Genomic DNA, 17,736 nt, shown 5'->3' with positions numbered 1-17,736 from the left:
ACAGTAAAGCGTCAAAATTTAAATGTCATCGAATTGTCAAAGTCATTTTTTTCTTAATTCTTTCCCGTAGAGAAACGGCAAAAGTACATCACCCTACAGCCATGTCAATAATTGTAAAATTGTCAAAGAAAGAAAAAATTATAAATTTAACCTACCTATGTTGTCAAAATATTTAATAAACATTTTAATACTATAAATACAAAAAGCTTTTTTGAAGTGAGAAGATAATTTATTAATAGTTATTTATTAAAATGAATTACCAATGTCGGCCGATACGAGAACCAATAAAAGTAATCGTAGTTAATCCTCTTGCGCCGGCGTCTCAATTAATAATAGTAAAAATAATGTCTGGCGTAGTCTTTGGAATTGAACAATCGATTGATCTGTATTTAATAGTGTACGCTACTGAGATGAAATCTGCGAACGCTTTTAGGTTGGAAATAGAATCATGTGCCTTTTCCTGCACTAATTCCATCAAAGTGTCTTCTGATTTGCCAAGGTACATTTTAGTAGTACCTACAATAGTTCAATTGATAAAATTTGGGTAGGTAGGTATAGACTATAGGCTAGAGAATTAAGTGGCCTTATATTGCAGCACCAACTGATTGGTGCCTAATCGTTGATTAATTGACCACATGTTAACCGTGTATTGCCAACAGAAGGATTTAACTTGATTACATTGTTAATAATCCGGATCTCTACGATAAGCTCCCTCACCAGCCTTCCCTTTCCCTTATTACTGGGCTATGTTAATAACTTAATTCATAAAAACGACGAAGTAGTTCATTTGTGGTCCGCATCAATTTCTGAGTATTCAAAGAGATGGCGCTGATTTATATATTATTCTGGCCGAACTAGCAGCCCAGCCCAGCCGTGGGATGTTAATAGGCTGTGCATGATGATAGTGGTTTTTTTAGTAACCTAATTATTACTTTAGGTAAGTAGGTTTACTTTTGGAAAATAGCTTAATCTTCGTTGTTCAGTTAAAAATTTAGTCTAAATAAATAAATTATATCACACATTGCCATATAGCCTCAATGTCAGGGTATAAACATGGATCGAGAGCAATGAGTCTGAGCAATGAGCTCTATTGGAATGATGATAAATTTATACATGTTAATATTTCCAGTGCTTGTGACGGCGACGTATTTTGTTTTATGACAAACTTTAGCAACCCGAACCGTTTGGTTTTCACTACAGAAGAATATAGCGAGAATTTTGACGCATTATACTTGATAATAAAATTAGCAAACACTTTCTCATGGTCAGCGGAAAACGGAGAACCAGTGAAATCTGTTATTTTTAATAATAAGAAGGCTGATAAAAAGTCGACAGATAAAAACTGGAATCCTATCTTTATGACCGATGGCTTGGTGGCTTTAGATATTTTGAATTCTATGGCTAAGGATTTGCCATCGCATATATTTTATTGCCCAACACCTATAACGGCAATTGCAAGAGGGATTTTGGGAGACTATTTGCAAGTAAGTCAATAACTTTTTTTAAATTACGAGTGACATTATATGTCACTCGTACAAGAAATAGTACCTACTGAACTTTAGTTGCTCGGCAAGTCTCCGACGCTTGTCGCTTATATTATGTTTTGGCCGTATTATCTAAGGGAACTAATGACTTGCATAACGGTACACTCAGGGGCCCACTCAATCACACATAAAAATCCTTGGAAAAGGTCAAGCCGTTTAGGAGGATTTCTGCGATTATTTTATTTGGTACATTTTCTCAATACGTTGCAGATGTGATACTAAATAAAAAATATTCTAAAGTAATCATCTAATATGATTCCATTATATACCTAAATTAAATGAACATTTAGCTTGATTTGCTATAACACGCGAAAACCAGGCAAATCTGCACGTTGAAATTTATAATTTCCGCAATGTTTGTACATCACACCATACAAATCTACCGAAATGCACTCTATGCACGTTTTCCTCCGACACTGGAGCATCCTCAGGCTATGTTGACTTTGCAATGCAATTTGGCTTAGTAATTATGCATTGTAAAGTCAAAATCTAAAAATGGCACTGAGTAGAGTGGCCTGGTTTTCGGGTGTTATATCAAATTAAGCTTCAATTTAATTGTATTATAAATTGTATATAGATATTTATACATTATTTGAAAGTAACAATAATTTTAAGGTTCGTTGTAGCCTGATCAATGAGTTACTTGTTTGGGCTGCCAATGATGAAGTATTTCATGTCGAAGTAGAAAAACCTTTGGTAGCCTATGATGTTTCTGGTGATAAGTCTCGATGCCAGAGTGACTTGGTCGGAAAAGATATTTTGCAGTCACGTAACTTTGATACCACTCAATTGAGTGCTTCATGGATGAAAAAAGAATTTATTGAAAAGGTGTGCCCATTATGAAATTATTCTAGTTAGTTACATTTATGTACATAAATGATATAATTACTTTTACTATAAAGATTGTTTAGATATGTTTTAATCTCAGGAATTTACATCACGTATAAACAATAATAATGAGGATATAATAATGAATGATGATAATAATAATGAATATGAAGAAACAACAGTACCTTGATACACATATTTTGATACGCACCTTTGAAGGACTTAGATGATTTCGATGTTGAGCTACTGGGAAAAAGTGTTACTAGTTGAAATATTGGCTAAATAGTTGTAATAGTGGGCATAAGAGATTTTAACCAGACGCTAGAGTATTAATTATGTGTTAATTCAGGCGGGCGGAAAATTAAAAAAAACATACAACGTAAAATATCTTATTTTACTGGGCTGAATTTAAAAATACTCAAAATCGATTTAAAAAAGTTTTGTTTTAGCAAAATCAGAAACATTCTTATGTTTCTATAAGTTAACCACTGTTATTATATACTTAGACGAAATCAATCAACAATCGCATTAAATATTTTTTTCGATATTAAAGCAAGCATAAAACTCTGGAAGTTTAATCTTGGCAAATTTATGTGAAAAGGTGGCGTCATCTGCATCGAAGAATCCTTACGGATGTATTTACAGAGCGGCTCAATTCAGCAAAACTTTGAGAGACATTTGGTTAACTCGCGCCTGTGGTGACGGCAAGAAAGTTTACTGCAATATTGGTATAATTAGTGATGGTTCTCTTGGAACTATAAAAGGTACAGTTTTTTCATAAATTAAATAAGTCTATTTAGAATAGAACTCTTTTATAATATAAGCAAATTACTAAAATGACTCTATTATATTTAGTATGTCGGCGACTTCTTCTGCGTGGAGTTTCTGATTTCCCATGAAATTGAGAAGTGTTTTTATACTGCTACAAAGGAAAATCCCACCATAGATTAATAAACTTTGCTTGACTAGAACGGTTTATGCAGCGCACGCCAAAATAGCTGATAGCAGATTTGTTCCCACTTACTCTAAGTTATATTTTGGGTTATTTACAGAATACACTAAATAGCCCATGTTATTCTTAAGTTAACTTCATTACTGTAAAGTTTAATCAAAATTCGCTCAGTAGTTGCAACCGTGCATCCATCCCTTAGAAACTCTCGCGTTTATAATATTACCAGTAGGATTGAATATTTACAAGATATAAATAAAATGTTAAAATTCAGGTTACCCTTACGTATTGCCAATAATATTGGATAAAGGTACTTGGAGTATAAACAACCGTTTTGTTGAAGATACTCATCTCAAGCAGGAGATTAAAAGGATTAATAAAGCAGTTAAAAACCATCATCAACAGGTTAGCCCATCCATTATTTACATACCTAGTTATACTAACGTTATCATAATCTTATCATTAGTTACTACTGATAAGATACAACAACTACTATCTGATTTCATTCCTCATTATATAATTCATTAATTTATATTTTTCAGTTGATCCCGTATTGCAAAAAGTTTTTACAAGATAACATTATGAATCAAGCATTTAAAAGTGAAGACAGCGTCTTTATGTTTTAATTAGTTTTGTTTACTTACTGGCTGTTTATGAAAGAATCCTTTAACCGGTCCTGGACAGGTTCTCTAAGCATATCAATGCGACGATATGTATGTGACGATAGCTTAATAGCTTTAACTATATCATATATTATCAATGATTCACGCCTTTTGGTATCCATTACGCTAATTTGCACATTCTGAATAGTTGTTGGATCTAAGGTTATCTATGTCAAATCAATAAAATTAAATCTAATCAATCTGCTTTGCCATAATCACAGTTTTTTCTTAATGCTTTTGAAAGTAAGTTCAAATTTGTATATGTTGATCAATGCGTCTGTCCTTCCTTCTCTTTGTTCCGCTTGATATTTAAATAAATAGCCGGAGAGATTTTTGAGGTCGAAGCTTATCTCCTTCATACACATGAGTCTGTAACATAAAGTTATGCAACTTTTTATTTCAGAAATTAAATGGGAATTGGAAGATGCAGTTAAGAGTAATCCTAAACCCAAGCTAATCTATAACCAAAGAGTAACATAGTTTATAGAAGGTCCTTATGCATAGTTGATCTAAATTATTTATCCTGCCATTCGCTCCAGGCAACGCACATAATATTTTGCTTAACTCATAGGACACTCGTCTCAGTTGGTCACATTATCCATCCAATATTCCAGTCCGGAGGTTTCCTGTATAATGTGTAAGTGTGCGAGTAATCCTATAATAAGCTCAGTTCAGAGGATCCGTTTTCATTGGTCGTAAAGCCCGATGGCCCTGCAACAACGCTGGACGGCCGTTGCGCTATAAAGTGTCGGCTAATAGGGATTACTACACTTAAAATGGGATTTACCTTATTGTTTTTGTTTTTTTGGATAGTACAATTTTATATTTAACTTATCATACTTCTACAACTTATCATATTCCACTTTACTTTTGTTTAAAGTTGCTTTAGAATGCACGTTGCACATGCACCAACTGGAATTTTCACTCAAATAAATTCCAATAAAAGTTCTGCTGTAAAATGTCGATTAAATAATTTTCGTGCTAGTTTCGTTCTAGGATTTACTTCTATGCGGATAATTTCTAAAGTAGGTTGGCACGGGTAGGTATATTCTAATATTGCGTCACAAGGTAAGCCGATAAAACTGCCAGTCTTGAAATTAATCAAAATTAGTGTCATCTACGTCTTATCCCTGGGTGATATATTAATTAGGTCAAAACATCGCAACAGAGCGTTTCCACGGCACATTGTAACGTAATATCACCAGGTAATGAAACATCCCCCGGGAGCAGAATAGGACCTACCTTCGCTTGGTGAGTCGAAAGACATTCAAATAAGCCCAGCTATAAGGCACTTGATAAAATATATTATTTTTATGTCTCTGTAAACTGTATTCTTATACTCGGGAACAAGACAAATCCATACTAATATTTAAAATATAAATGTGTGTCTGTTTGTTTAATTGTTTCATCAGCTGCTGCACCAATTTAGATTAATTTTGGGGAAGCAACCCGTGCACCCACAGCCTTTTCCCCCCCGATGGATGCTAGAGAAATTCGCATTTACCTCTACACACACATTGCTTTAAGGAAGGAATTAAATGTAAAAATATGTCCATACATAGTATCGATAAATAAATATGAAATAATTAAATTAAAAAAAAACAATTTTTAAAAGTTGTTTCAGTACTTCAGTAAAGTCAAGTTATTGTTATTTTGATTCATGCACATACCTTTTTAGTTTGAAATGCAAATTTTGATATATTTATGGATCCTATAGGACAAATCATTATTATAATACCATTAGTAGCTTTTCACGCTTTACTTTTGTGTTTTTACGGGAGTCTACAATCTGTATCTATTTTATTCTGAATCTATGCATCATTAAAATAAACATGTAGTAAATAAATTAAAGTTAAGTATAGTTTTAGCCTTGAGCTCTATTTCTCAGGAATCAATAAAACGTCTGTATAAACGGTGTTCTTCTAAGTGCCGAGATTAAGTTGAAACGCCTTCTTCCGGGCATTTCCTTTGATACCTGCTTCATCGTATTTCCCGAGCAACTATTAATTAATACTTTGTTTCAACAGTAAATAAGTCTGCTTACTTATTATGTTTTATAAGTAACACGAGTTAAAGTTTAAGCTGAGTCTTAACTTTAATATTAAGACATAATTTAGCTTCGCCGACTTTTTTGTTATAAACCTGTAGTAATTTTATGGCGTACGGTTGCCTTATTGCCTCAGTTGAAATGTATTTTCCGACTTATCTATCAATTTACCAGCGACCCTGCTTTCTGAGTCCAAGGCCGTGAGTACGATTTCCACAACTGGAAAATGTGATGCCCGTGAATGTTTTTCGGTGCATGGGTGTTTATCTGTATATGATAAGTATTTATGTATATTATTCATAAATATATCAGTCATCTTAAAACCCATAACACAATCTACGCTAACTTGACAAGATAGCGACGTGTATATTGTCGTAGTATATTTAATAATTTATTTTATATATTTAAAGCAAAGTAACAAGTCTATCTGCATGTTTGAACAAGATATTTTGTATCGACCCTACATAAAGTACGATAAGGAGATGAAGGCCGCTCTGGCCTTCATACTAGGAGTATGTGGTTGAGTGGTGGCACTTGATTAAAAAGAAATTATAAATTAAAAATATGAAAAAAATAAATAATAGTTTAAAAAAAACTAAAAAAACACGCTTTTTATAGAAAACCGAACTAAAAAATAGAAAATAAATTTTAATAAATTTAAATTAAGAATAGTGTTAAAAATTTCAATAAATATAAATTAATAATAGTGTGAATAAAAAAAAAAAAATTTATTTAAAAAAAAGCGTAGGGTGCTTTTTAAGATATTATCAAAATAATAATCACTCTACTCATATTAAAATTTTTATAACTATTGACACCATGCACCCAACGCTTTTTTTTAAATAAAATATATTTTTTTATTCACACTATTATTAATTTATATTTATTGAAATTTTTAACACTATTCTAAATTTAAATGTATTGAAATTTATTTTCTATTTTTTAGTTCGGTTTTCTATAAAAAGCGTGTTTTTTAGTTTTTTTTAAACTATTATTTATTTTCTACTTTTTAGTTTGGTTTATTTTAAACTGTTATTTGATCTAATCTACTATCAATTCCGTGATAACTCTAAGTAACTGTAATTATTTTCCAAATTATTAATGTGTACGGTAAGAGCCCCATTACCCGCTCAGGAATATATATTAAGACGTAACTACCATAACAGTCCCTACGCGGGTGCTGCTGAGTGCCCGATCAGAGTCAGAGCCCATGTCTCTCGAAATGCAAGTTCTAATTATTATTTAAAACAGGCCATTAATAAGTAACAGCTAACGCCCTCTACCATCTAGTAGCTTAATGTTTTCTGTGGAATTTGTTAGGTACGCGAACGCCATCTGTTGGTAACGCCATAGGTTTTTTACATTTGGGTCTAGATGGCGCTGTTGTAATTAGTAAAAAATCTAATTTTTATATTGAAAATTGGAATAATCTTCTCAGATTAGTGTATTGTCATCTGTCCTCGATAAATCTACAAAGTTTGAACGAAATCTAGCCGTTTAAAGTGGATCAAAATCGCGCCCAAAGAAGTCGGTTACAAACATACAAACATACATACAAGTGAAGCTAATAAAAAAGCTATTAATTAAAAACCCGAGACTTTCAATATAGTGTACATTAATTTACAAGTCAATCTCTTTCATTTGATACCCACAGCTCAGCGAGTCTTGAAGCAGAAGTGGCGATGGGCAGGGCACATAGCTCGGAAAACCGATGGCCGTTGGGGTCTGTGATGGGACGTATAGGTGCTGGAATGGCGACCCCGCAACTGTAAACGTAGCGTAGGTCGGCCCCCAATGAGGTAAACAGATTACATCAGGCAAGTCGCTAGAGGCAGGCGGCCCAGGACCGTGGATTGTTGAACTCCCTACAAAAGACCTATGCCAAGCAGCGGACGTTTTATTTTGAATTGATGATGATAATGATGATGAGTTGCGAAAAAATATGTCTTTCGCAATTTTGTGGCGCCGGACATCTTGGAGCTATTTTCATCAAACATAGCTAAGAACACTCCGACTAATTCACTCAATTTTAAACAAAAACCAAATCCAAATAGTACTTGAGCTACTATCGCATACGTAAGTTTGTGTCCAATAAGGTTTAAAGGCTTTAAAGGAACAACGCCAATTTGGAAAATTATGGATAAAGTGCGCAATAAAATTTTGGTATAGGCGTCTGTGGTTTTGTATATTATAAAATACAACCGAAGCGCAACTACAAGCTGATGTTATGTCTTCGACAGATATGTGACACACATTAGTTGCATTTACGACGTCCCGAAGACATTACAAAAGCCATTCCCTTATCAAATGTTCGCCTTAAATTTATTTAACTTTCCACGCTCCCACATCTAAGAAAATCATTCGATAAGGATGTCAACAAGAATATGGCACCAATTTACGATGAAATCGATTTCCATTTATATCAGACTAGCTTTTGCCATCGGCTTCGCTCACGTTAATTTTAATTATTGATTTCGTAAATTTTAACTACAAAGGTTTAAGATAATGTCTTGCTGCAAATATAAATATGAACGTAAATTACTTAAAGAATTAGAGACTTTGATATAAATTTTCTTCCCCTATTTGATGCCATTGGCGTTGGAATTTTTAAAATTTGAAACACGTATTTCTTTATTTTTAATCGAAACCTAAAATAAAGTTTTATTAAAGTTCCATGAGTGTAACTTGAAAAATAAATTGATAAATGAAGGATTTTCTACAAATGTTCATCCCCATTTAGGGTTGGAATTATTAAAATTCCTTTCTTAGCGGAGGCCTAATAACTATCAGTGATTAGAGCATCGAGTGATTAGAGCTGTACGTTGAGTGATTAGATCAGTCAGTTACTCAGTTAGTCAGTTGCCTTTGCTTTTTATATACGTAACATTACCTACTTAATTGAATTAAAAATTTGTTCTTAGTATAAAACTTAATATTCGATAGTCTCAAAGTTATGAGTTCTCAAAAAAAGTATTATGCAATGTTCATTTATAAATTATGCTTGAGCAGAGTCTTGAATACAGGGTAACTGTGTTCACTCCACAGTTAACATCTGTATACAGGGTCCGTATAGTAATTATTACGATAAGCTGGTATTTTGAGAATTTGGCTTTATTCTGTTGCAAAAAATGCACTTAAATAAGAAAACAATTGATTTAAAAATACCTAAAATATAGGAGGTTAAAAAATAATCATATTTAAATCAAATATCAAAAAAATAGAAATGCTGTTTCAAATTCTTCGGGTAGGTATACAATTCAGACAATGACGCTATATAAAGGGCAAAGGACAATTTCTTGCAAATTAAATATCTAATTCAGTAAGTCCAGTCCATTAGCTATGAGAAAAACTGGAAGGATGAACAGTAAAGGAAAGAATAAAATTTTGTTGAACTATAAATTAACCGGGCCCGAGGGTGAGCAATCTGCATTAGCCGAGACGCACTTCTTTCAGCGATTAAATGAAATTTCACGGCCGGTTGCCTTCGGGAACTCACTGGACAAAGATCCTGGAATATTTAAATTGAATGCTTTTAATTCGGTAAGCTATCACACTTTTTCAGATATTCTCTTACTTTGTTAAATCTTTGATTGGATTTATATCGAGAATTTTGCACTAAGAAATTTCAGGAAGTGTATTTAGGTACCATATCATTATATTTATGATAAGCACTATATGAAAAAGTCACTTCCTCCTCGACGTGTCACCAGCTCGTTTCATCAGTGATACGAGAAGCAATTGTCATTCCTGAGTCCGGATAATGCTCTACTTAACTTCCCTTTCGATTTATTATTATATTTAACACATCACATGACTAACATCGGTTAAGTTCAATAATAATAATAAAATAAAAAATATCTTCTCTATAAATTTTCCCTGCTATATAAACGATTTATGACGTTTACCTGAAACTGAAAATCTACAAATTAAATGTTAAACTTGTGCGGAAATCGGGCCGAGGAAATGTAATTTAAAAATTTTATTGGCCTCTACGAGATTCCGTTGCTTAATGATGGTAATGAAATTTCACACATGAAGCCGACTATGCGATATCGATATACTTAAATATAATAATAAGAGCAGGTGAATGTAGTTCCATAATGGTAACTTAATATAATTACGCCTTTTATTGTAAAGGTTTGCTTTTAAAAATGTATGTTTCTCGCTATCAAATCACACTATACATTAAACAACATTTTTTTAAGCTGGGAAGGCCGTGAACAGACGGACAAAAAATAAATTTATTCATTTTTTTCTGTCTGTTTTCAATTGCGCTACAACACTTTTAAGTCGATGCTAAGTAAAGTGTAAAATAAGTAAGTATACTTTGCATACGGTTTACTTTTTTATCCTAGGACGGTACCTAGTAATTTTCTACATTTTACTTGGCATCGACTTAAACATTTTATAGAAAATATTTATTTCTTGCTTTTTAGTTGTTTAATAAAGCCGTTTTTTTTGTCAAAATATTTTTATCACGATTTTAGTAGGTACCTACTTATGCAATTAACTCAGTTATAATAACTAAATTTCAACTGCTCATAAACCTTTACAAGATATTACTTTCCTGAGGCCGTCGTGTTAATGGTTGAGGAGTTTTCCCAGCAATAACATCAGCTTTATTAATGTGAAGAGCATAAATTGCTTAGCAGCCATATACCACAATCTAAGTTGAACCCATCTTATAGTTGTACCCATGTTATTGATGTTGTATGTATATTTGGTATAGTTTTGGTGGCCATCCAATCATGGTCATCATTTCCAAATGACCATATGGTGCTTTTCGAAAGAAGACGCTCAAGTTCCTTTAAAATATATATATATATATATATAATTGCTATAGGTATGCCTGTAATATTTGGAGACCTTGATTTCTCCAGGATCCCTCCAATAAATCTTCACCAAATTAAAATGTGTATGTATGCTACCTCTATATAGGCTACCTCAAAGTAGGTGTGACGTTCCAGAAAAAAAAAAACATCTAAATCCGTTAATACTTGGCGGAGTAATCGAGTAACAAATATACAAAAAAAAAACACAGTATATTTGAGAACATCCTGCTTTTTTTAAATCGGTTGAAAATAATCTTCTTAATTGTACTTTAAGCAAGGTACTTTGATCCTTTAGATTATCACAATCAAGAGTGTAAGTGATAATTTAAAAATACTTTGGAGTACAAACGATATTTCCCCGAGGCGCCATTAATGTTCCGGTGGCGGCATTCGTCCATTCGACCGAATCTCTTGGAATTAAAGCAGGAAAAAAGTCAATAAATCCAAACAAGTCGGGGCAGATAACGAACGTCTCTAGAGCGATATAAACGGTTACAGCATTAGAAACTTAGGCTTCTATGTACTTAATCTGAAGGCCGATAGATGCAGAACAAAAAACTGCGTAAAAACACCTGCAGTCGAATGGACATTATTAGATTTACAGATTTGATTAAACTGCCGCTGTCAAAAATTCTGTAAAATAATTATATTTTTAGACCCTAAAAACAAAAAAAGCGATGCCATTTGACTTATTTTTCTTCTTAATTGACAACCACTTCGACATATAAAGGAAAGTTGACTCGCGAGTTGGTAGCACTGTTGACACAGGTTGACTTTTGCCGTTGTACTTACTATTACTTGCTTCCAGCCGCTTTAAATTGAGCATTAGGGGCGTAATCGAGAAGACACTATATGGGATTGTGATAACTCCGAGATTGTATAGGGTTGTTTTCTGGGTTGTTTGCTGGACGAGGTTTGTTGATTTTCACGTATTGCAATGTCCAGTATTAATATTATGTTTTTTTTTTTAATATACTACAAGTTTTTTTGATTGGCTGTTTGCACGCCGCTACCATTTTTTACGCCACCACGTTTGACTCTTTGATTTGGCTTTAATTGCAAACTAAGTAGGGAGGTAATTAAGTAGGTATATTTAGTAGATACTGATCTACACAAATTAATTAAATAGTTGTACCAAGGTGTGACGGTGTGATCTAGACAGAGTAATCGTGCGGTAAGTGTGGGACGAGAGAGGACCCTTACTGACTTCAGTAATAGGGGACTTATATGGGCCATTTAATAGCAACGCTGCCTAGTAGATGTATGCATCCGCCACATTTGGCGGTCGACTGGTGCAGTGGGCAGCAACCCTGCTTTCTGAATCCAAGGCCGTGGGTTCGATTCCCACAACTGGAAAATGTTGTGAACATGACTTTTTTTCAGTGTCTGGGTGTATACGTATATTGTCAGTATTAATGAATATTATTCATTAAAATATATTTATCAGTCAACTTAGTATCCACAACACAAGCTACGCTTACATTGGGGCTAGATGGCCATGTGTGTATTGTCTTAGTATATTTATTTATTTACATGATCAAAGGCGTCGAACAACTTCATATTGTGCTAGTATCCGTAAATCCTGTATCTTAAGCTCTTTAGTCATAATATATGATCAAAGTAGATATTAATATATAAAACGATAGATTCTTTTTCTTAACTTATTGACAAACTACAAACTTTATTGCTCCGTGCGTCCACAAACAAAGCATTTCACTCCTAATGGAAATTACACACCCTGAGGTCGGAAATCAAATTGACTGAAGAGGCTAAACAAACGATGTGGCCAGAAAGCCGAGACCGTAGCCCGTCGTATATTAATCTGTTGGCAAATACTCTTTTATTTGTTTTTCTCTTACTGCGTTTGCGCGTTTGCTGGCTGCCCACAGTCGAATGGGTCAAGTTAACACTCGATCATGGGTAATCGATTACCGACAGACTTTACCCCCGGTTTCAGAAGCGCTCACCATTTGATCGTTGATTATCCCCAATTAAATTGCCAAAAGGTCGATCCGGTATAAACCGGATTAGTTAAATCAAAGTCGAAGTGGTCATATGGATTTACCAAACTATAAACGGTATCATGGTCCTGTATGATTACCGCTGTTCCAATGATCGCTTGTTATTGAACAGATATCATTGGCTGATGATTTAATCCACATTTTAAAACTTTTCCTCTTTCTTAATGCCCCGTTGGTCTAAATATTTAGTATTTTCGACCATATAACAAAAGATCTCTCAACTAATAAACTTTTTTTATTCTACTATAAGTAAATCCTTGGCTGCAATCTCACCTGGTAGTTAAGTAATGATGCAGTCTAAGATGAAAACTGGTGGTTACTGGTATTTCGTACAGAAACCCTAAATCACTTGGCGGCACGTCTTTTTAGTAGGGTAGTAACTAGCCCCGGCCGAAAGGGGAGGTCCTTTCGGCCAGACCAGACCAGTGAAAACTAAAAAGTTAAAAATTTCCAAATTGCCGGGCACTCTATTTACCGACTTCGGAGCAGCAGAGAATATTATCAGCAATTGGACAATTCCATCAGAATACAAATTTTAAAGTCTCATTTTTTTAATATATTTTTGGTAGGTTACCTCTATATTTACATCTAAGATCAACATTATAAAACGTAGAACCCGATTGCTTCAAGCGTACGAGATACATCAATAAAGGTAAGCTAGTCTAAAAGGAAAAAAATGTTTTTGACCTCTAACCGATGAAAGTGTTGTTACAAAACGCCCACAGAATCGTCAATCTGACTGCTTCAGTTTCATGGAAGCAATTTCGTTCTTTTGTGCGCTGGTATTGCCCTTTAGTAGGCGGATTCTAACGTCTCAATTCCCTACGTAGGAATATCTTCAGCACACGCAAAATTCACGTGTTGACTTTCCGATTTCATGTTTGTACCTACCTTCAAACGTTTATTATAAAGTTTTGAGCTTATTGTTAAAATGAGTTAAATATACCTACAGATAAGCATTTTGTCGCATCAAAAATGTTATGAGCTGACCGCACTTGCCAAAAATATGCCAATTTACTTTTGAATAATTCAAGGTATGTATAAGAAAGGAGGAAGAAAAGGAAAAAATTATTAATCATAAATTAAAGAAAAGGAAAGGAATTAGTAATCTGTAGAAAACCGTCAAAAAAGCAAGCTGTAGTAGCAGTAGATAGGCCTTGTCTATCACAGAGGGCCGCTAAGTTTTGGAGTGGACGCTGAGTAGCGTAAGATGCCCGATGGACCGATGCCGTTCAGAAGATGGCAGAATTAAGTAGCTGGTTGATAAAAACAGGAATTATGTAAAAGCCTGTGTCCAGAAATGGACATAGCTGTTGGATCCGACAGGTTACAAATCCCTTGAGAAACGTTTGTTTTCCTGGGATAAAAAGTCTCTCTTGTTCTTGTTTCTTTCAACTAACTCTATGCCAAACAGTTCAAAAATCAAGTTTATTGGTGGCTTAGTTAAGGCGTGAGTGACGGACAAACAAGCAAGCAAGCAAACAAGCAAACAAACAAACAAACTACCGCACTTTCTCACTTATAACATTAGTAACGATTTGAGCTTTAAAAGTACCTCCTATTTGATAAGTTAGAAGTAATGTCCAAATTAATCTAAACAATGTTGAATGATAACAATGTCTGTCAAACTGTGAAATGCGTGTAAAATGTGAAATAAATTATATTTTACATTTTGAACTCCTTAGTGTTATATAGATATTTTGAACACTAGTTACTAGTGTTGCCCAAATGCAAGAACAAGACGAGACTTAGCCAGTCTTGGTCTTGGTCTTGCGCCAATACACCTGGTCTTGGTCTTGGTCTTGGTCTTGCGCTCCCAGTCTTGGTCTTGGTCTTGGTCTTGCAGCAAGAGTCTTGCAAGTCTTGCAATTACCTATTAGTCTATTACTATTTATTAAAGTTTACTTTAAATCTTAGAAAAACGTATTAGAATTGGAACATTGTGAGCTTGAATTAACATAGCCATAGTAAAGATCAAGCAGATTAATAAATAACTGAAGATTTGATAAGAAATTCGAAAAATCAACTGACCTATATGTCGTTTTCCATGGAAGTAACTGTTTCTTAATAAACATTTATGATTTATAAGCTTACATTTGCTAAAACATGTAAAAAAACAAATTAATTACAATAACTTGACTGTATTTTAAAGAACAATACTTATCTGTCTAGAAAGAGATTGAACCCTCAACTTATAAGAAATTTAATAAAAGAGTTTTACGATTTATCATTTATTTGAATAAAAAATAAAATACAACACAAATCAACAGCTTTATCATTAGGTTATGATACTTTATATCAATTCTTTTGACCAAGAATTAATACAAAGTAACCATCTGGCTGACTCATCACTTAACCTATTTCTATGTTTTCTAATTACTAATGATGCTTTAGAAAATAACCTCTCAGCAGGTACTGAAGTTGCAGGTATTGAGAGAAAATCACGGGCCATTTTCGATAAAATCGGATACTCTGTCTCATGCGTCCTCCACCAATCTAAAATCACCAATCTGAAACTTATTTATTCTTTGGAACACCTGTAGGTACTCTTAAAATTCGAAATTATTTTGCATGAATAGTGTCAAATGTTATGATTTCGGCGCGGCGGCAACGATTGTTTTAAATTTCAAAAGAAGCCGCCGGCGCGTGTATCATAACCATGTACTTCCGAAAAGCGGCAAATTTCTTTGAGAAGTAAGTACAAAACCTTTGATGCCGCATTATCAAAGTGCCGATGGTTAAAACATAACTATGCATGCACTCAGTTTGATTTTAATAGATATTTTTTTATTCGCTATGTTTATGGTATTAGTCGTAATGCGCATAGGTCCAGTTTTTCATATTCTTTGATATAGTTTTTTGCGTCTCATAGAATTCCTAAGCGTCCCTACCTACCTATACACCGAACTGTTACACCTAACTACTCCGTGAAATAGCGCTAAGTCCTAGCTGCAAGACGCAAGAGTCTTGCAGGCTATGTCTTGTTCTTGCTCAAGTCTTGCACGGTCAGTCTTGGTCTTGGTCTTGCTAAAAATACGCGGTCTTGTTCTTGGTCTTGGTCTTGCAAAAACGCAAGAACAAGACCAAGACTGCAAGACCAAGACTGAATTTGGGCAACACTACTAGTTACATATTATACCTACAACCCTCAACCTAGCTTAATAAACGGGGCTACCTGATGCAAAAATATAATTTGACGGCCGATTGGTGCAGCTAGCTGCGACTCTGCTTTCTGAGTCCAAGGCTTCGTGGGTTCGTTTCCCACGACTGGTAAATGTTTGTGTGTTGGATATGTCGGTGCTCTGTTTGTATATTATAAATATTCATGTATATTATTTATAAAATTATTATTCAGCTATCTTAGTACTTACCCATAACACAAGCTACTGTTGTTTTAGATAACAATGAGTGTATTATCGTAGCATATTTATTTATATTATAATTTATTATTATTCAAGCCAAACTTCTTGATGGTTACAAACTACATCATTTCAATTTCATAAAGAACTTGCGCGTTAAACAGCCGGTGTACTGTCCAACACCCCCTACTAGGCCAACAGTAAATCAAACTCATCCAGAAACTTTCACACACAAAAAAAACAAAAACAGTCTAGCCTTTTATGAGGAGGTCAGATGGATTGTAAACAGATATTACTTTTGCTATGTACAGAAAAATTAAATACATAAAGATACAGATAAATTATCGATATTATTAGATACTAGAATACTTACTAAATATCATACGTACGTGTTCTTATAAAATTATACTAAGTACAGTTTTACATACCTACACAATTTTCTTTAATTAGTTGTACAGTGAATTTTCTAGGTAAAGCAGCACTTTGATAAAATTAGGTACACGAGTTTCCTTTAAAGCAAATGTCAGATCTTATGTTACTGTCGTTGCATTTGGTATTCGTTATTTCTAAATACTCTCTCTTTTTAAGTAGTCGACCACCTTTGTGGCTTAGTCGTGAGCGTTATGGTCTTATGAACAGAGGTCCCGGATTCGATCTACGATAAGGGCAATTTGGGAATTTATAATATCTGCATTTTCTCTGGTCTGGTCTGGCCGAGGCTGGTTACCATCCTGCTATCAAAGACGTGCCGTCGCGTAAAAATCGATTAGGGGTATAGTTTTAACATAATTGCCATACCCCTAAGAATTTAGCCCGCTACCATCTTTGACTGCATCTTTGCTTACCACCAAGTGAGATTGCAGTCAAGGGCTAGCCTGTAATGGTAAAAAAGGATTAAGGATGGATTTTATCGATTACTTATGGCTAGTATGTTTGACGAAGGATCCCACTGGCCTTAGTGTAAGTTTTCATCACTGACCTTTAGTTCAAGTCGTCCCACAATTTAACCAGCCATTAGCAATTCTTCATTTGGAAGTGTTTTCGAGTGTCTGCGTACAATGCCAGCAAATACAGGTTGTCAGTTAGTTTACAGTCCGAGTTGATGTCACATTGATTTATATTAAATACTGCTTCAGTCCAGCGAACTAGCCTACTATATTTGTTGCAGTTGACGCGGCTCGCGCAGAGTGCGGTTTACCGGCTGTCGTGACCTGTTTCAGATACAGCGATAGTCGAGCACATATAAACTTTTATGCTAATTTTACACGAAGCCCAAAATTAGTATTGGTCACCGTACGGATGGACATTGACAATATTAGGTGCGGCTAATCTTGCCTAAACTTTAAATATAAATTCGCATTTCAGACTTTCAACGTATTGCTAAAAGAGCTGATAGACACTAGCCTGACAGATGCCCGGCATCTATAAATAAATGAATACAATTTTGTTGCACAGCTAATAAAAGATTAGAAAAATATATTTCATTAGTATTAA

General features: G+C 34.2%; 1 protein-coding gene across 1 annotated transcript; it reads left to right on the top strand.

Annotated features, from left to right (window-relative positions):
- The first annotated feature begins 251 nt into the window (after positions 1 to 251).
- On the top strand, positions 252 to 3,947 carry LOC120627048 (malate dehydrogenase 3, cytoplasmic-like). The gene is made up of 6 exons (XM_039894886.1): positions 252 to 499; positions 1,130 to 1,484; positions 2,160 to 2,372; positions 2,974 to 3,136; positions 3,596 to 3,726; positions 3,864 to 3,947. The coding sequence occupies exons 1-6, from the start codon at positions 252 to 254 to the stop codon at positions 3,945 to 3,947; spliced, it is 1,194 nt and encodes a 397-aa protein (XP_039750820.1).
- Positions 3,948 to 17,736: the final 13,789 nt, after the last annotated feature.

The sequence above is a fragment of the Pararge aegeria genome, chromosome 10 (genome assembly GCF_905163445.1).
Source record: "Pararge aegeria chromosome 10, ilParAegt1.1, whole genome shotgun sequence".
NCBI lineage: Eukaryota > Metazoa > Arthropoda > Insecta > Lepidoptera > Nymphalidae > Pararge > Pararge aegeria.
The sequence above is the reverse complement of the archived record's forward strand: the minus strand, read 5'-3'. Positions and strand labels throughout refer to the sequence as shown.